The 19,649-nt window shown below is 36.3% G+C and overlaps 1 protein-coding gene across 9 annotated transcripts in view; it reads left to right on the top strand.

The window, feature by feature from the left end:
- Window positions 1-18,043, top strand: part of PROM1 (prominin 1) — a 62,937-nt gene extending 44,894 nt beyond the window's left edge. For 4 of the 9 annotated variants that reach the window (XR_013182149.1, XR_013182153.1, XR_013182151.1 and 1 more), the window contains 18 exons: window positions 40-199; window positions 2,521-2,673; window positions 3,480-3,603; window positions 4,020-4,123; window positions 4,612-4,696; window positions 5,535-5,681; window positions 5,942-6,013; window positions 8,289-8,381; window positions 9,095-9,112; window positions 9,420-9,473; window positions 10,891-10,971; window positions 11,060-11,128; window positions 11,662-11,754; window positions 12,948-13,063; window positions 13,488-13,547; window positions 14,152-14,220; window positions 16,307-16,347; window positions 16,574-18,043. Coding sequence is in view for 3 of the 9 variants with exons in the window: in XM_077177690.1 (XP_077033805.1) it covers window positions 40-199; window positions 2,521-2,673; window positions 3,480-3,603; window positions 4,020-4,123; window positions 4,612-4,696; window positions 5,535-5,681; window positions 5,942-6,013; window positions 8,289-8,381; window positions 9,095-9,112; window positions 9,420-9,473; window positions 10,891-10,971; window positions 11,060-11,128; window positions 11,662-11,754; window positions 12,948-13,063; window positions 16,307-16,325 (1,388 nt within the window). In the remaining 6 variants the exon portion in view is untranslated. The remainder of the gene's footprint in view (window positions 1-39; window positions 200-2,520; window positions 2,674-3,479; window positions 3,604-4,019; window positions 4,124-4,611; window positions 4,697-5,534; window positions 5,682-5,941; window positions 6,014-8,288; window positions 8,382-9,094; window positions 9,113-9,419; window positions 9,474-10,890; window positions 10,972-11,059; window positions 11,129-11,661; window positions 11,755-12,947; window positions 13,064-13,487; window positions 13,548-14,151; window positions 14,221-16,306; window positions 16,348-16,573) is intronic. The other 5 variants (XR_013182152.1, XR_013182154.1, XM_077177691.1 and 2 more) reach the window with 3 other exon arrangements.
- The last annotated feature ends 1,606 nt before the right edge of the window (window positions 18,044-19,649 follow it).

Consider the following 19,649-nt stretch of genomic DNA (forward strand, 5'->3'; position numbering starts at 1 on the left):
CTAAGGATCTGTAACAGTGAAATATGTTTGTTCTTTTAGACATCAAAAGTGTGCTGGAATCCATTGGTTCAAATATTACTACCTTCACAAGAGCGCTCCCTGTTCAGAAGATTTTGGCAGATTTGATGGTGCATCTTACACAGAGTGAGGCATATGTTCAAGATTATTTTCCACTAGTGGAGCAGTATGATTTTTACAGGTATGTACAAGAAGTAAGGCAGGAATGAAGTGCTAGCTGTTGTTAATACTTTGTATTATTTTAATGTTCTGTAAAGGAAAGTAAATGGGTAATGATGAACACAGTGAAAGAAAGATGTATAAATCAGTTGTTTGGTACTGGCATTTTGATAAAAGCAAGAAGCACAGCTAATCAACAACTGGATTGTATAATCAATAACTGGATCAATAACCACCTCTTGTTTCACCACAGAGCAAGAGGTGGTTTCTGCTCTGTAGACCTTCAGGTGTTTTTCAGGAGGGATAGATACAGGCGGATGTCAAAGATGCAACTCCCAAAGGAACTGATTATTTCATAATGCCAGGGTGACCTTTTATCTAGGTCTTGTTTCCATTGAGTTGGAATGAATGAGTGAATTCTGAGGGCAGAGGACCAGAGAGGCCTTGGAGCCAATCCATTGTTACTGCACCTTTTGTACTGCAGAGCAGGAGTAGGAAGGATTCTGCTTCACACCTTGTAAATCCTCGTGCACCTGTGCTTGTCCCTAGTGGTCTTTGTGGTTGATTTTACCTTGAGAAAAACATACTTCTTGAGACTTTTGTTTCTTACAGTTGAGTAACCTCATATTTTGACTTGTAAAACTTTTCATTTTCATACTATCTGTCTTTGTCCAGATTTAGCCATTTCTGTCCATTTTAGCTCACTAAATTCTCCCTACATTTTGTTTGATACTTTGCTTGACTTCCTAATCAATATTTGTTTCTGTTTTTGTGCCATAATTGGTTTCAGTGCTACAGAATGTGTGTTGCTGGGTTTAATGCATTGATAAATAAAAGTGAACAGAAAACTGAACTTTTAGAACCTTGCTTAGAATCTTACCTTTAGCCCATTTCTTATCTGACAGCTTTTGTGGTGAGCCTTAATTTGACAAATTTATTGATAATTTCATTGAAGCTCATACTACATTTAATCAAATATATTGTTTTATTCTGCTACAGGAGAATAAATCTCATCTATATGGCACTTAAATACCTGGTTTGTCAAACCTAACCTAACAGTACTTCAATTACAAATGAAACCAATAAGCCTGTAGCTGCCCAAATTACTTTCTATCTATTCTTTTCTTAATTACAGGTGCATTATTTGTAGTTCTTAATAGGTATCCTTTTATAAATATGCCTGTCAGCATTCATAGTTTTCTTTTTATTGGCTGTGCATGTTCATTGCAATAATTCTTCTACAGATTTTTCTCTACAAAAATACAGGGAAGAGAAAAGGGAACTTAAAAAATAAAAGCTGAAGAAGTGACAACAGAAGGGAAAAAGAAGTGCAGAGGGCACTGGGAGAGTATGAAAGGGTAGATATGTAATGTGTGAATAAATGGATATGCTCCAAATACCTGGACACATAGAATTGTTATGTGATGTAATTAATAAAAATGAAAGTTCATTTCTTATCCAGGATTTTTCTCCTGGTCAAGTTCCATTAGCTGTTCCATACATTGAAAGCAGTCCAGGACAGAAACATAAAGCCTAGGTTTTTACAGCCTTAAATATATTTATTTACAACTACAAGTCTAACACAGTGTGCAAAATTGTTAGTAAGCCTCACAGTAAGAGCAACTATGTACTTCATGACCAATGGCCAGTCCACATTCATAAATTTCTCCATTTATTCATTAATAAATTGCTGATGAACATCTGCTTTGAATACTTGCTTGCTCCACTTGGAGCACTTTGATGCTTCAGTCCAGTTCACCTGCATTACCTGGGGAACACCTTGTTCCTGTGCTGTGTTCCCCAGTCCTTCAGTAGCAGCTGACTGCAATCCAGTGCCTGTCAAAACAGGCTGGCCCCAAATACATGCTAGTGTAGCAAATCTGTGTATCTTTGCTGACACTGGTGGCTCAAACAGAATCATGAGTGGGACATTTGCAAATATAGTATTGCATCACGTCTCCTGAAGGTCTCCAATGTGTTCTTCATGTGAAAATAACCAAAAACTTTGTAGGAGGATAGAATTTAAGAAAATAAAGATAGTGTAAAAAGTAATCTTACCTGTAAGGGGTTGCAGCTGTGCCAATTATCAAAGATTAGGAGCAGGCCTGACTTTGACAGGCCACAGCTGTAACCAGTGAGAAGAAGAGTGCTATAAAAGAGTGGGGTGGCTGGTTGGGAAGGGAGCTGGAGTCAGTTGGCTGCTTTGTGAAGAAGAGAGTGTCAGTGCTCTGAGGAGCTGCCTATGAGAAACACCAACAAGGTCTGAAACTTTAGCGATAAGGAGACAACAGTATGGAACCCCTACAATAAGATGACAACAGAACTTTATCTTTTATTCCTTAGGTGGCTGGGTTGTCTCATTCTGTGCTGCATGTTGGTCCTGATTCTGGTCTTTTACTACCTTGGTTTGCTGTGTGGCACCTGTGGGTATGATAAACATGCTTCTCCAACAACCAGAGGCTGTATCTCCAACACTGGAGGAAACTTTCTTATGGCGTAAGTTTTATTCACCAGGGAAAAAGAAAGTAAGGGTAGAAAGTTGGTTTGGTTGAGTTTTTGAAAGATGTAGATATGAAAAAAATTTGGTTTGTTACTTAGGTGCATGTGCTGAGAATAGAAATAAGTATTGATCTCACACACTTAGATTGAGGGACTTGGGGATTTGGAGTTTTTCTTTCATTGAGGATCACAGCTGAAGAATAAAACCTCTGAATTTACCATTATAAGGCAAGTGCTGTGGCCAGTGAATTTCTGTGCAAGTCCCTTTGGAAAATGTAAAAACTGAGGGAATTCATAACTTTCTAGTAAACTTGGAACATTTGTTCAAAGTTTGAAAAAAAGCCATGTAAGGAGACAAGAAACACTTGACCTTCTGAGAGTGTTTCTGGATGTTTTAGGTTGAAAAGTGCCTAGGAATGGTTTAATGTCATTTCTACTGGGTGCAGGAGAAGATTGCATCTGAAAGTCTAAAACCTTCTTGAGAGCACAAGAGAGTTGAATTTAAAAAGGAAAATTGTATGGTATTTTTTCCCTTAAATGTAATTTTTAAAACAGTTTGCATGCCCAATGCTAATGTTAGGTTTCAAATGCATTTTAGCTGAAGACTTTACAGGGCTGAAACATTTAAGATGTTTCAGAGGGCAAGAACATATTTGGAAAACAGAACTATTTCAACCATCAATCAGTTTTCATATTTCTGTTATAGGTGCTAAGTGTTAGCTTCACTGTTGCCCCAAGTATGTATATATATGTATACACAATATATTCTTATAAAGCAAAAACTTATTAACCTTCTTTTTCAGTGGTGTTGGATTCAGTTTTCTTTTCTCCTGGGTGCTGATGATTGTAGTGGTGCTCACTTTTGTCACGGGTGGAAATGTAGAAAAATTGGTCTGTGAGCCCTTTGAAGATAAAAATTTATTCAAGGTGAGGTTATTCATGTTATTAAACAATTAATCCCCATGACTCCCAGAGTTCTTGTCCTTGTTCTGTAGGGCATATAATTTTGATGGGACATTTCAAGCGAATTTGGATCTGGTTTTACTTCCTCCTTACAAACCAAATAGAGACATTCATCCTTTCTTGGTTTAATTTGCTTTGCAGTGTTAATACTGCATGCTTGTCTTCCTTTGGAGACAGATTTTTCTGATTCAGTTGTTCCTTGGTAATGGGGAGCTTTAATATTCACTTTATGCTCCAAAGAGTTTGAATTCACTGGTTTTGCTTGTATTTTCCTTAGTGGGTGATAAGCTTAGATGTGGTTATGTGTTAAAAGACCACATATGAATAAATACATAAAGAAACTTGGAATTATAGTAACATTACTGAATTTTGTCTTCTAGGTTTTGGATACACCTTACTTACTAAATAAGCACTGGAAAAACTATCTTGCTGGCATCATCTTTAAAAATCCGAATGTTAACTTGACTTTTGAGAAAGTGTACAGGTATTAGAGTTATGATTAAGATTTAATTCAGTTCATATTTAATTTCTTTTTACTTAATTCAATTTATACATACTGGTTTTCTGGTATCTTTTATGCTTTGTATTTCGGGCACTTCAAAATATTGCACATGTTCCAGAAACGTTCTAGTGATTCCAGAAACGTTCTAGTGATTCCAGAAACGTTCTAGTGATTCCAGAAACGTTCTAGTAATTCTCAAGCAAAACCCATTTTTCCTATGTATGAGTTACTAGAGATTAGTCAGCATACTACTGTATGACAATATTAATCAAGCTAATTGATAAAATACTTTGTATCTTTCAGAAATTGTTAATCACTTCTCCTACTGACTGAGCTTCAAAAAATATAATCACTATTTTGTTTTCTAAAGGGCTGATTTTCTTAGAATAAGAAGACATTGTTAATCATTCTGTTAATACTTGGTCCTCAATGTGGTTTTTAGGCTGATCTGTGTATTTGTATTCTTTCAGTGATTGCAAGGAAAACAAAGGAATTTATACTTCCCTTCACCTAGAACATCTGTTTAATATCAATGAGCTTTTAAATATTAGTATGGTAAGTAAAGAAACTATGAATGAGTGCATGATTCTGAAGGATATTGACTCTTGAAACACCATATACCATGTCTGGGTTTTTCATGGGATTTTGGTTTTTACAAACAGAGCATCCTACAGGGAGGCAAGAGCTGCCCAACCTAATCTGAAGGAAGGAAGTTGATTTACAAATAAGATACTTTTTACCAGTCTCAGTGGGCCAGGAAAGATTTTCTGATGTGCTTTTTTTTATGTGCTGATAATAATGTTTGGTTTAATTTTGAAATTTGTGTGGAAGGTTGAAGTCTATCTTCCAAAGACTGCTTATGGTGTTCAGTGACAGTTTTCTTTTTATATAAACACCTGTGTGGGTGTGTTAGTCTCTGATTCCAGTCAGGTTTATGTTGATCCAGGATATTATATATATCTTGGTTCTAAGAATTATTCTGGTTGGGTTGGAAGTAGTTGGGGTAAAATAGTATTTAGAGGAGTCTCATCCAGTCTTGTGGCAAAGTGTCTGTCCTGGCCACAACTGAGATACTGACTTCTCTAGGTTTCCTTACTGAGGGCCAGGGGTAGAACTTACCATTCTTAAAGGATAACATTTCCTGGAGGGATGTTAGTTAAAACAGAATGGAAGGCAAGTAATCTGTTGGTATGAAAGAGACAAAGGCAGGTTAGAACATGGCTTAGTAGATTCTGTTCAATTTCATTGAATTAAACTGATGTGAGCAAAAAATCAATGTGTGCTTCTTCATGAAAATGAGGAGTCAGCAAAAGCACAGGATGCTTTGGACGGGGGCTATAAAAATATGTTCTGGTTGCAAACTACTTTGTACTTTCTTTTGTTTCTCTTTCAGTATACAGAAGATGTAGCACTTAAAATTGAACACATTCAGATAAACCTCAGCAAAATCATTCTGCTGGATGAAATTGGGAAGGAGAATCTTCTGAATTTCAGCTCTTCAGGAATAGATGGGATAGACTTTTCAGCATATTTGACAGAGGTGAGACTGTATTCAACTACAGACATGACTGGGACAAAACATACAATAAAATGTTTGTTTACCAGTCGGCAAAACAGCAAAGTCTGCTTATGTGTGAAACACCATGTTTTGGGGGTTCATACAAGTTGAGGAAAAAAGCACTTAAGAAGTTAATAAAGTAAAAAATAGAGTAGACAGAATAGGTGATATAGTTAAATGCAAACTGTCTGTAAATAAAATAACACCATACTCCTTTTCTTACTGCTCACATCTTTTTTCAGATCAATAAAAGTGTTACCAAGGTTGATCTTCTGTCATTTGCTAATGATTTAGAAGCGAGAGCAGACCAGCTGGTAAGTCAAATTCAGCAATATAATAACACATAAAATATATAATTTATATACCAAGTAAATATAAATACATAGCAAGGTAGACTTTACATGGGAGAATTTTTGTACTTCAAACATTTACTCACGTGGTGCAATGTCATGTAAGGAAAAATATTGAAGAGCAGTGTTGCCTATGAGCTGTATTTTACATGTCGCTAATTATTGATTTTTGTGTATTCTTTTATGCTTTGAAAATGTATTTTCTTAAATTCCACTCTTTGCTTGAGCAGTGAGGGGAATGCTTCATTTCAGTATTTCCTATTACATTTTAGATTCCCAGTTGGAGGAAAAATTGGTTAGATGCAAAATTAATACTGTGGCAGTTTGTAAGGACTGTAATGAGAACCAGAGCTCCATTGTGGAGGGAAAATGCACAAAAGAAACTGTCTTATCTGAAGGGCTTTTGAATGCAGGACAATGGTCAGAGGGTGTTGCTACAACATTGCCCACAAATGAATCTGCAAGTGGCACAGATCCGTGTTGACAGTGACTGTTCAGTTGATCTGTTGGTTATGCATGTCCACGTCAGCTCATACTCACTTTTCAGAATGAGGGTCATGGTTTGGATGAGCCCAAGACAGATTTCCTGCACTGCAGTGCAGGAGGAAGAGTTATGTTGCACATGTGCAATTGCTTGGATCACTGAGGGATGATCAGGGTGAGACCACCTTGTTTGGAATATGTCAGATATCCATCCCTCCTCAAGGAGCATGGCACTAGGGGAGGCTCTGGTGTGTTTGCTCTGTCTTGCATCATTCAGTCATACTTGTTGCTGGTTTTTTTTGTTGGGTGAAGGGTTTTCCTGCCACACGTGTACTCATGTCAAGGTTAGACAGCTCTGGGTTTAAGTGAGAGCTGAGGTTCTTCAAACATAGTTCCATAAAGGAAAGTGCATTGTGCTGGTAGGTTGCTTTCACTGTTTTTTGTAGAAGAGTCTTAAGGAAGCATCAGAATTAAGAATAGATCAGACAGAGTAATTTCTTCATATAAAAGAAAGAATTGTGTAAATAAGTAAATGTGTTCACTGTTACAGTGGATGTTTTTATTTCTTCCTTTAACTGCTATTTCATGTAATCTCTGAAATGTTTTTTAACAGGAGGCCAAAACTCCAGTAATACAATGTATTATAAAAGTTCGGTTATTTTAAAAAATGGTACTGGTTTCCAATATTTTATGATCTTAATTTGTTACTAGTGATAGCTCTTAAAACCAATCAAAAAACCCCTAAACAGTTAAGGAATTAATTGACTTTGAGTGTCTAGTTTGCATCTTTTGGCACCTGACACAAAATTGAACGTAGCTTTTTAGACTGAAAGTAGCAAATGGAATAAAACCTGCATTAAGCCAAGGGGTCAGGGTATGGAGGAGGAAGCAATACAACCAACGTATGGTGTTAGGTAAATTAATTCACTCAGTATAGGAGATGAAGCATCCTGAAACTGCTCAGTGACCCAGCTGAGTGCTCACATGAACACTTCACAGGAAGCAAACACATCTCTGAGGGCTGAGGTCTGCCATTGTTACCCATCCAAAATGGAGTTAGCAGTGTGTATGCAGGGAACCAAATGGTTCTGCCACCAAAAGGAAATGGAAAATAAATTTTTATCTGAGGGTAAAACCAAATTTTACAGTATTTGGTAATGGGCATGAGCTCCAGACAAGCAATTGGACTTGAAAATCAGAGCAGAAACTCACATGTGGCTGAAAGGTAGGAGCCACAAAAATAGGAAATACCCTTCACAGGTGCCTTTCCAAGTGACTGGCTGAAAATACTTTAAATTCTGTGCCCCTGACAAAGCAGAGGGTGCCTCAGGGTGATGTCCACATTTCCAAACCAAAAGCAAGTACCCATGACTGGGAGATGCTTGTCCCAGCTGGGGTGCAGTGCTGCAGGGTTCTTGCAGTCAAGTCTGTGGTGAGTGCAGGGGAGATGTACTCACTCTTCTGTATTTAAAATTACTTAGTGCATCATGTGAAAATTCTCTTCAGTTAAATCTGTCTTGATAATGTTATAGCCAGATAAGCAAGGTAGTATATCTGGTTTGGTTGCTGAGGTTTGAATTATTAATACAGTGATTTATTTTTTTTTCCCCCCCTCCTTGTGTTGAGGAACTCAGTTTGTCATACCCCATTTTTAGCATGAGCTGTTCTGGAGTGGATGTGTAACTTTCATTGTTTTTTGCTTTGTTGGAAAGCTTTGAGATTATTGAACAATAGTGCATAATTGCATTTTTTGCAGCCAAAAGGAGCCCTGGAAAACGCCTTAAAAGGACATGCAAACAACATTCGAATGATTCATAACCAGCAAGTTGTTCCACTGGAGCAAGCTATGGTAAAACATTAAAGCAATACTGAAACATATTTGTAGAAAATGCCAATCTCTAAATATCTTCAAGAGGTTAGAAAGCTAGACTTCTGTAAGCACAGGTTGTGTCAATGAGGAGTAATCTGGCTAAAGTATGTGTTTAATAAGTTAGTAAGCTTTCTTAAAAGGCTGCTGTTTTATAATGCTGTCTAAAATAATGGCCTTTTCCCCACTTTTTTCTATAGCTATTTGTGATTATATATGAATAGAAGAAGAAACAGGGGAGAACCTTACAAAACTCTTAACCCTAAAACCCCCATAATCACTCATTTTCTTTTTTTGCTTGTCAGTGGTCTTCAGTAATAAAAGCCATGATCATTTGACACTTTATTTCTTGGAGTTAGCAATCGCCTAACAGTATTGGAATTGGAAACTCCTGGGAGTAGTATGTAGAGCCAAAGTCTTTTTTATTGATGCTGTGAAAGATGCAAAAGAGCTGCTTCTGCCTGATTTTGACACAGTCTTGTGAAGTGTCAAGCTGGGACTCTCCTGCATGTTAGGTGTTGCTTTTTCCTCCACGTATCATGAAGACTTTTAGTTTATAGTAACATCTGATATTGTGTGTATCACTTACAGAAAAATACTAGGTCTTCTGGTCCACTCTGATTCTATGCTGTTCTTTCCTAATTAACTCCTAATTATTCTCATCTCTTTTTTCTTTTACAAAACTGACTGTCAAGAAATATGTTAAAGCTAGGGTAAGTGCTTTTTCCAGAAATTGCACAATATAGAATTCTCTGAACATTTGGGTCTGAGTTTAAGTGTTCCATCTTCCCTCCAGTCCTAATTTATTGCGTCTAACTTTAGTTAAATCAGTTGGTGAAGTATTGATTCAATAATTAAACCCACAATGTATTCATTTTAATGCAGCTGTTGTTACTGTTGTATACAATGTAATACTAAAAATAATCTGTAGAAGGTCAAAGCATGAACATAAGGTTAAAACAGGTGGGCTCTTACCTGTAATAAGTACTTGAAGCTTTTTTCTTCCCTCCTTTCCAATAGAGCACTTTAAATCAGAGCATTAGGTTACTGAAGAGGACATCATCTGAACTTATGGTAAGCTTTTCTTCATGGCAACAGGAACATTTTTATGTTTTAAATCTTTCTGCTTCATATGCAGGGCATATATTTTCAGCACAGTTTTCTTCTATTTCTAGCTGTTCCAGTATTGCAAGAGATTGTAATGCAATGAGGAAGTAATAAGGATTTGGATCTCTCTCCTGTGTAAAGGGAAAAAAAAATTGGGATTGTTTTGGGAGTATGCATTGTAATCTGAACTGTCAGGTGATGAAATAGGCTTCATTGCCAGTCTGTGTAGTGTGTTATTTGTTTTCCTCAGAATGTAGGGATTTCTTTTCTGGAATCCTCGAAAGAAAAACCTGGGGGGAACAACCACAAAACACAATGCAAAAGTACAACTGACATAAGAGAGCTATGTGATTCACATCCTTAACCAGCTTTTGTTCCATGCCCAGCTCCCACTGGGGCCTGTTTCTTTAGCTTTTACTCATTATGCTCCTGCTTCTGCACCACCAGCCTTGCTCTGAGATCCTGGGTCTGTAGAGAGGCTTTTCCAGGGCAGCTCACATTTCCCCTCTCAGTAGTGCCTGCACCACAGTGAGACCAGCTGGCTTCACTCTGCCAGAGTGAGCAGCAGGATGATTGCTCTCCTGGAAGGAAAGCTTTCAGCCACCAGCCTGCCTTGGCTCTGGTAGAGATACAGCCATCCTAGTAGCACAGTCATAGCCTCAACAGCTTTATGGGCCATACCCACTTTAGTGCTTCTCATTACAGTTTTCACCCATCCACAGCAGCAGAGCAGCTAGGTATCTGTTAGAATCTGTCATTTGAAACTGGGTGAGGAGGGAAGAAGCCATGATGTAAGGTATTTATAAGAAAGGGATGATGTTTATTTAATTATAAGTAAGTATAAGTATATTTAAGAAACATCTCTACATTTTCAGGCTCTGTAACACACACTGTCCTTTGTGTATGTTCTGTGAGAGAATTTATGAGAGTGTGAAAAAATATCTCAGTCCTTCAGGTAGTTGATTAGAGGTGTATTCTGGCTGTACAGAATCCTACTTCAGTCTTCCAGAGTTGTTGTGATGGTACATGGCCCACTGTTTTCTTCCTGTGCTCTTTGTGTGTCTGTACTGTATATACAGACATTGATTTAAGGAAGGAGAGTGGAAGATAAAACCTATCCTAGTATATAAATTAGTTATGTAGGTTCTAGGAAGAGATACCACATCATAACCACTGACTCATCCTTTTTCAGGATGAGGCAAATTGAGATGATCATGAATCCTTAGGCAGGCTCATGTTCTGTCTGTAATTGCATCTTTTTGTCAGGTTTTGACAAGACAGTGACAGGTTTATCAAGAGAGCAGGTTCCTGGCAGTGGCCATAGAGCCATTGCAACAGCCTGAAGGGGATTTGTTTATATTAAACACCATCTCTTCCTGTGCAGGTTAAGGTGAAAAATGTCATTAGCGCTGTTAATGCTGCCCAGGATCTCATAAATAACAATGCTTCTCAAGTTATTGTCCAGGTAAGCTCTATTTGATGAAAGTATATTCATTTATGATGTCACAGAGATAGAGGTTAATTTGCTTTTGTTCTCTTTGATCTGGTCCTAGGAGACAAAAAAGTACATGGATACCATAATTGGCTACTTTGAGCAGTACACTGAGTGGGTCAAGGAGTCGGTAAGGAGCATTTACTTTATTGAGAGAAGCTGTGTTTAAAAATAAGAAAGCTAAAGAGTATTAGTAATAAAATCAATAATAATGATGTTATTTTGATAGTGTGTTTTGTCATTTCAGGTTTTAATACATTTGTACTTACTGTGAATGGGAAAATCAGTTTCCTATAGTTTTGTTGCATTACAGAATGGAAATGATGAGTTTTGTTGGTTGGAATGAAGTGCAAATTTAACAGTATCATTTTCAGGGCTAGCCTGAAATCATCCACCATTTTTGCCAGTACTTTGCTCAACCTGACCCTGCATAGTTCAAATTGATGTCATTAGCATCTTGTTTTATTTTTCTCTCTTCAGCTGCAGCCCTTGAGAAAGTTAGCTGATGTTTGAAAGACTTTCAGTTGATAGCATATCCTACTGTTATTTATTTTGAATTTCAATAGGGTAAAACATAACAATTTAGTACGCTATAACTTAAGAAACTTTAGAGATTATTTTATTCTGTTAGATATTTAAAACTGTAATTTAATTTTTTTTCAGATATCAATGGAAGTAGCAGCATGCAAGCCTATTGCCAATGTGATAGATACAGCAGTTGATATTTTTTTATGCAGCTATATAGCTGATTCTGTGGTAAGAAACATTTTTTACTTGGAATGGGGCATCAAGGGGGAAATTCTTTCAACATACATCTGTGTTTAATTATTCTGGCTCGACTATTCCAAAGTAAGATAATAAGTATCACACAAAAAGTTATACAAGGAGAATGTTCTGATCTGGATCAAGTCCAAAGACAAACCAGTGCTGGACTTTCTGGATTTTCAGTAAACTTAAGCTTCTATTAGCAAGAATTCTGTAAAATTAATTGCTTCTGAAACACATTGAAATGGAAAATGGAAAAGCATAAAGATATGACGCTTCATTTGGAACTGTTGCTAACTTATAAGGGTAAGGTGTGGGCAAGAAGTAAGTAGAAAATAGCAAGGGAAGACTTTTTCAGGTATCTTGCCTGAAATCTAGAAAACCTGAATTAGTTTTTATTACTAGATTTGTAGCAGACAGATCTTGATTAATTTCTGCATGTTGGAGACATTGAGCATGACTTGTAGCAGGATAGAAGGGAAATCCTGGCTTTTTCATCTTGCCAAAAGGACTTGGAAAGAAGACACCTTGTGCCTGGAAGGTACCTAAAAGGCCTCCTAAACTACTTAGCTTTATGGCACTTTAATCAGATCCTAATCTGTATATCCTAATATTATATGTATATAATCTATATATCCTAAACATGTATTACTACCAGTAAGACATGTAATCAGTCAAGCCAAAATGCTCTGGCCTTGATAATGCTCGACTGTGAAATGTTTAATTTTGGTAATGCTTAACCATGAAAACCTCCCAATCTATGTTATACTCATTGATTAGCTCAGACATTACAGAGCTTCTGTTCTCCTTTGTGGAGCCATTACCTCTGGAGAGAGATGGACCATGATTTCCCCGATGATAAAATTTAGCTGAGTCACTTGGAAGTCAAAATGCCTCCAGCCAATACAAATCAAATTTGAAAAATCATCATTTTAACACCAGGTGATAACTCAGTTCAACTGTATAATAATTTAATTAGTTACACAAACTGGGCTGCAGTTTGCAAGTTATAGAATGCCTTAAGAAAGTGCTGGAACTCATATTTTGACAAAAACTGCAAGAACTAATTTCTACTGTGTTCTTTTGGTAACAATGGTTAGAATATCAAGCAGGGGTTCAGTACTTTACTGATTAGTTTTCTCCTTGACCTTTTTTCTTTGATTTTTCTATTGCTTTTATTTCAGAATACCTTCTGGTTTGGTTTGGGAGGCTCTTCAATGTTTCTAATTCCTGCCATAATTTTTGCTGTAAAACTCTCTAAATACTATCGTAGGATGGATACAGAGGATGTTTATGATGAGTAAGTATATATTCCAAAATAAACTAAATGGCAAATGGATTAAAATGTTTTTTCTAGTATTTCATGTTGAAGGCGGTGTAATTCTTAAACCTGTGCTGCCAGATTAGAACTGCATGTTCATGTGTGATGCTACAGGTTTGGGTCAGTGCCTGCAAAGTGCTTCCTGCAGGTGGCCTCTGGTAGCCTTGACTTGCCATGAATGCAGATAGTGCTGGCTCTGACTTTGAGAATCTTATGCCAGAATGGGGTCTTTAGAGCTTTCTGAGCAACATTTATATAAATAAGTTCCAAATGTGCAAGTTATTAGCTTTGCTAAGTAACCTGTTAAAGTGAATTGTGCCTGATTTGTAGTCTCCTTTAATTAATTATTTGCTTTCTTGCTGTCTTAGTTATTCCTAACCAGTCTTTCCTTTTTCAATTGCAGTTCCTCTGTCTCAGGGACTTGGCATTTTACTTTATGATAACTATTCTTACGTATTTTCCTGTCAGTTTTTTTACTGTTTTCTTTTCTACTCCTTGTTTTGCTCATTGTTCAGTTAGCCTGTGCACTGCATTTCTCCCATTTCACAGTGGTTGTTTTTCATTGCACATTCACAAGTCAGTAGAGCAGAAAACAGGCATGTACAGCTGAAATTACTCACTTATTAGAGTCTAGTTAATTACTCCTCCTTTTCTGTGTTTTTTAGTTTCAAAAATATACCCATGAAAATGTAAGACTTTTGCTGATATTTATTGAAATTATTTTATTAATATGGGAGGGTTTATATTTTTAATGTAACTTGTTACTTCAAAAGAGGTAACATGTTCTGTTTCTCCAGACTTGATAGATTATATTAGAGTCTCGCACTCAACAAGAATAGAAAAATTATTAATTGATTTTTGGAGAATATAAAAATACTATAAACACTAAAGTTATAATTATATCACAACTATTGAATGTTACAAAGAAAAAGTTATATTCTATTGTACAGACACAGTTTATCTTTGCATATAATACCATCATCCATGTACATGTCTCAGAAGCCATATTGTACATAGTGCATCTTATAGTTAACATGGTCTTTCTTGGTGTATTTATTTTATTACAGTACGGAAAATGGTAAAAATGGTTATCATAAAGAGCATTTATATGGTATACACAATCCTGTTTTTACAAGGTAAACCAAGTCTGAAACTGCATGCCTTCGTGTGTCCTTACTTCAGTTTCTCTTTTAATCACATTTCCCATTTTCTCCATGCTTTAAAGTGAATCTCTTAATTCTCTGGGGTTTTTTTGCATGATTTTTCACTATAGCAAATGCTGTATAATGTATATTTCTCAAATATTCTTTACATAACACCAGGTATAGAAGTACTTTCCTGCAATTTAACAAAGTAATTGGTAAATTTGATCTTAAAATCCATGTAATCAGGTATTTAGTCAGCACAGTGGTTGGTCTTAAATTGACAAACCTATTAAAATGCTTTGATAGCATATGGAAGTGATAGGATGGAAATGCATCCTGAGTAGTTTTATTTTTAAATGGTGAGATTTCCTGTGTAAAAGGCAAGTGTTCCAGGTATGCAGGAAGCATGAACATAGAAAATGGGTGTTTGTGCATGGATAGGACTAGAATGTAGAAGAAGCTCAGGTTATGTTCAAAAAAAGGAGGATGTTGGGGTTATTTTCTGCCTCTGCAGCTTCTGTGCTGTAAAACATGAGCTAGTTGTAAGACTCAGTTTCCAGGGGGTAATACTCTATATCCCACAACTTCCTTATTTGGTTTTGCAAAATTTGCAAGTTGCTTAAGAACAGTTTAAATTTATGATTGAAATCTGTAGCTCACTGTGCCTGCCTTTGCAACTTCATGACTGAATGTATAGGTTGAGTATTTATAGAGAAGATACCACTATGCTTTAAATAACAGGTGAATAGAGAGAGCTTGAAGTTTGGGTCTTGACAGAGTTCATGGTTACATCTGATGATGATAATGAGGATGGCTATTATTATTATTATTATTATTATTATTATTTAGGAGTGTATTTTACAATAATTACTTACTGACCAAATCTTCATTCATGTCTCCTTCTGAAAGAAGTCTCTCTATAACGATATTTTTATTGATATTTATGATCACAATTGTTGTGGTCTGTTCTGCAGCTTAAGGGTTCTTACTCCCCAGATTAACTGATGAGGAGTTTAAGTCCAAAAAACTCTCCACTGGCATATCTAAGGACTCTCAGTTTTAAGGACTTTGAGGATTTTACACAAGAGAAAATTAATAATTTCCCAGGCCTTAGAATTCCTTTTCTGATCTTTCAATCTTTAATATGACTTTTAATATTCTTGAGGTTCATAGCATGTTTTCTTTCAATATTTCAGTCCTTGATAAATAGTTTAATTCAGCATTGCTGAACAACCTAAAAATTACTAGCATAAAATAATCTTGTACACAAAGATCCACTAGTTCAGTCCTGACTTATTTTGATAAAATGCTAAAATTTAAAGATTCAGTTTGATGCAGTGCTGTCTTCTGATGTGCTAATTTGAGGTAATTTGAAAAACTCCTAATTATGGCATACATGCTTTGAATTTCTCAGCGTGGCATTCCCATATGAATAAAATCAAATTTGAGTGTACTCTTTGCTTTTATGCTATCCTTGATTTTTCTCATTTCCTACAAATTATTTTTGGATATAGTTTGAAAGACATTACTTTGATTAGATCTCTGTACACCACCTATACTTTTGCAGGTTTAAGGAATGCCATAGGGTTGGGCTTGGGCTTTTTGATCCTTCAAAATCAGCTGAAAAAGAGATGTAAAATTTTGCTGAAAAGAGATGCAAATATTTTTATAACAGTAAGATATCTAAGTACAAGTAAGAGCTACATGAGGTATATGTGTCTCACACAGGTATTTTTATACACATGTCAAAGACACAAATAACCTCAAATGCGGCCACCATTTCTGTGAGAGCAAAATGTGGGGCTGGATTAAATTCACAAAAGAGGGGTGTTGAATAGGCAATCCAAGTATTTATTTCTACAATGAAACAAAAATAACCTGGAAGGTTGGTGGAGAAAACCATGAATCTATTTCCTCTTGTTTGAAAAATACTTGATTAAGTGAGTAAAACATTGAGACTATCTTAGGCCAACTGAGCTGGTCTCACCTAAGTTAGACACAGTATTTCTGTTGCATTTGTGGACAAAACAAAATAATGGGTTTATTTTATGTTTTTTTTCTTCTTTTTCTCATGTAGCTCTGTGGAACAGTGGTAACACATACTGGAAATGTTGAGGGGTAAGTAATAAACTTAAATCAATTCTAGACCTAGTACTACTTTACTATTTTAGGAAGGCTGCTCTGATTGCTGCAACAGGAGTATGCTGTGAGGTCTAAAACCAAGAAAAGTTATTCAGTCACATTGATGTTTGTATTAAAATCTATCTCTTCATTGTGTTTAAATTTGATAGAAATTCAGTCTTTATAATTTTTTTCCTGAATTGTTTTTTGTTATTATTTCCAGGCTATATAAATGAGGCTCAAGACTCTTCTATGGGAGTAGTACATCATTGTTCTTCCAAGGGTGTTGGTGTTTCCATTCATCTGACAGATCCTGAGCCACTTGTTTTATGTCAGCTGTACTGTAAATCCCAAATGTACTATTGAATGTTATGCCATAAACTACTGTACAGACTATTTTGTGATCAGGGCACTGCCTCTCAAATACCACTGTTCAAGGCTTGGATGAAAACGTTTTTTTGGTTTTTTACTTTTTTACACTGGGCTTTCTACCTTACATCACAGTATATAAATTAATTAGATTAACAGCCTTTGCCTAGCAATTCTCTTAAAATTGTTCAAGTTCTTATCTTAAATTGTTGATTTGTGTTAAATACAGTACATACACGTTTACATAAAAATACATTTTGTATACCAGAGACTTTTGTATATACATTTTTCTTAAAACTTCTAAGTGTTTAGTTAAGATTTTAATATTGTATAATACTCTTCACAAATGAATTTACCAGCATGATCAGTGTTGCTATTTGGTGCTCTTGAATGACTACATTGGACTAAATTTGGATTGTAATGGGGTCCACAGTGTCTCTTTGTGTGTCTGAAAAGCTCAGTTGCAGTTTTGTCAGTTTTGTTTTCTCTCTCTTTTCTTTTTTTTTTCTTAATTATTTAATATTTAGTGGGTTTTACTGTATAGACCTGAAAGGGACTTTTTGGAGAAGTTTGTTTTTAAACTTTGGGTGGGAGGGTTGGGGGTGTGTGGGATGCATAATATAGTGAAAAAGCTAAGCTTTCTAGAGTTCAGTAGTACTCAAAAAGAGCATGAGGGATGTCCTATGTTGGCGATTTTTGGAATGCTTTACATTCTCTATCTTCCTTTTCTTCTTTCACACCCACTTCTGTAATGTCCTTAATAGTATCACTGTGGCTCTTTTGGAGGCAGTGGTAGTATTTTTGCTAAATAATACTATGCTGTGATTTACAACATTGAAATTCAAATCTGTTTAGCAATTGGAGTTAACATTTGTACTGTTAGAGTTATTTCACTGAATTTAGGCATATGGTTGAATTGCTGAATTAGTTAACAGTAGACTTTATCAACAAGGCCAAAACTGTTACCAGTGTAAAACCTTCTGGCAGGTGAAGTAGTCAATATTTCAATCTAAAATAGTATCTCTTCATCTATCAGTATTGTTAACTTAGTTTCAAAGAGGGTTCATTGTCTTGAAGTAGTGATAATCCTGTACATCATTATTATAATTTTAAAGAAATGCTGAAAAATCATACCAGTCTCTAATCCGGAATAACCTTAAATTTTTCATTTTTATGTCATAAATGGAAACATTTCTAATTGACAGTATGTAGCATATGTGTATATGTAATGTTCAGAATTGCAGATTTTTAAAAGTTTCTATTTTTAATTTGAGAAAATATTCCCAGTTCATTTAAATAAAAAAGATCTTGCTTAACTACCTTATGTTTGGTTCTCCCTTGTTTTGTTGCAGAGACATCTCTCAGAAGAGCTGCACAGAGTGAATTTCTTTACCCTGATTAAAAATCTTTGCTACATCTGACTTTTACTTTTGCAGCAGGGAGGACTGAAAGGACTTTGACTCTGGGTGTGGGAGCTTCCAACTTCTACCAAGAATGTGAACTATGCAAAGATGGTAGGATTCAAGCTATGAGCTGTGCAGGGTACCTGTTTCTGTATGGCACTGGCAGCAGAATTAAATATTTGCTAGTTCTTCAGCTCCCACAGTTCACTGCTGGCATCCTAGCTTACCTTGTAAAAGGACAATTATTTTCTACTGATACAAGAGACCACAAACTGTTTAATCTGAAGCACAGGCAGACAGGACTGAAATGTCAGATTAGAATGAGCCAAACACTTGGTGGGAACATAGCAGCTGTAACACATAAATATATTTGAGTCCAAGCTTTGATATTTCTCCTTATCTTTGTGGTTTGTTTTCATTATTATGCTTGAAAAACTTTGAGAACAAGAGCTCTGAAACTGGTATAAATTAACTTTTGAATTGCTTTGGACTCATCAGCAAATATAAAAATTCTCGGTGCTGTTGTGCATAACAAAGTGTGAACAATACATTTTTTTGTCAAATATTAGGAGGTATTCAAGTGCTTGCAGTAGGGATTTGAGGTGGGCAACAAGATTCTTCTGGCTGGCTGTAGGGTGAGAAGACTCCCCAGAGAACAATGGAAGAGTGAATGGTAAGTCTTAAGTAGGCTTATGCCATTATTGTCCTAAGACTTAGCTGGAGCCACACCACTGTGCCTAGAAAGAGAGAGGAGGAACTAATGGAAGGGAGCTAGAGATGAGGTTTCTGCTAAAAATGTTATTAAAATAGCTGTGGAGAGCAAATGAAAAGAGGACAAGGTTGTTCTCTCTGTCAAATGGTATTTAGTCATGGGAACCTGATGGCACACTGGAAGAACAAGGTTAGGATACCCAGAATGGCTGTTCAGGTGGCTGCTTCTTCAAGCAGGCAGCTTTCAGGTTATCTGGGCTGCCACAGCAGCAAGGGACTCTTGTCCCTCTTCTATTAATGAAGCTTATGTTGCTGTTGATGATGTTCTGCTTTGCCATCTGTGTTAAAAGGATTGGGTTTGCCTTAGTATTTTGTTTAGCACTACCTAGTGAGTGACTAAGTACACAAACTGCTGTTCTGTTCCATTATGTATGGCCAGTCTTAAACCCAGGGTTTCCATCACCCCACAGTTACTGCAGCATACCTAAACAATCCAATAGCCCTTTCCAGGAGCTGCTCAGGTCAGGCTGGCTGTAGCAGAGATGTCTTTGGAAGAAGTGCCTAGAGGGGGTCTCACTACCCAGAAAAGTGCTGTGGATTGCCACAGCAGGGGAGGGATTTATCCTCATGTCCTTCTGAATGCTAAGGAAGCTACAGTGTTTTTTCCTTAGCTCTGTTTTTAGTTAGTGTAGCAGAAACTGCTAGGACAGGATTCAGCACTATAATATTTCTGTTCTCCTGCCTTTGTTTTATGGCATTTTTACAGCTCACTTGATACAAACAGGAAAATATCTATTTAAAAAAGAAAGTGGTGAA

Source organism: Agelaius phoeniceus, chromosome 4, assembly GCF_051311805.1.
Source record: "Agelaius phoeniceus isolate bAgePho1 chromosome 4, bAgePho1.hap1, whole genome shotgun sequence".
NCBI classification, from domain to species: Eukaryota; Metazoa; Chordata; class Aves; order Passeriformes; family Icteridae; genus Agelaius; species Agelaius phoeniceus.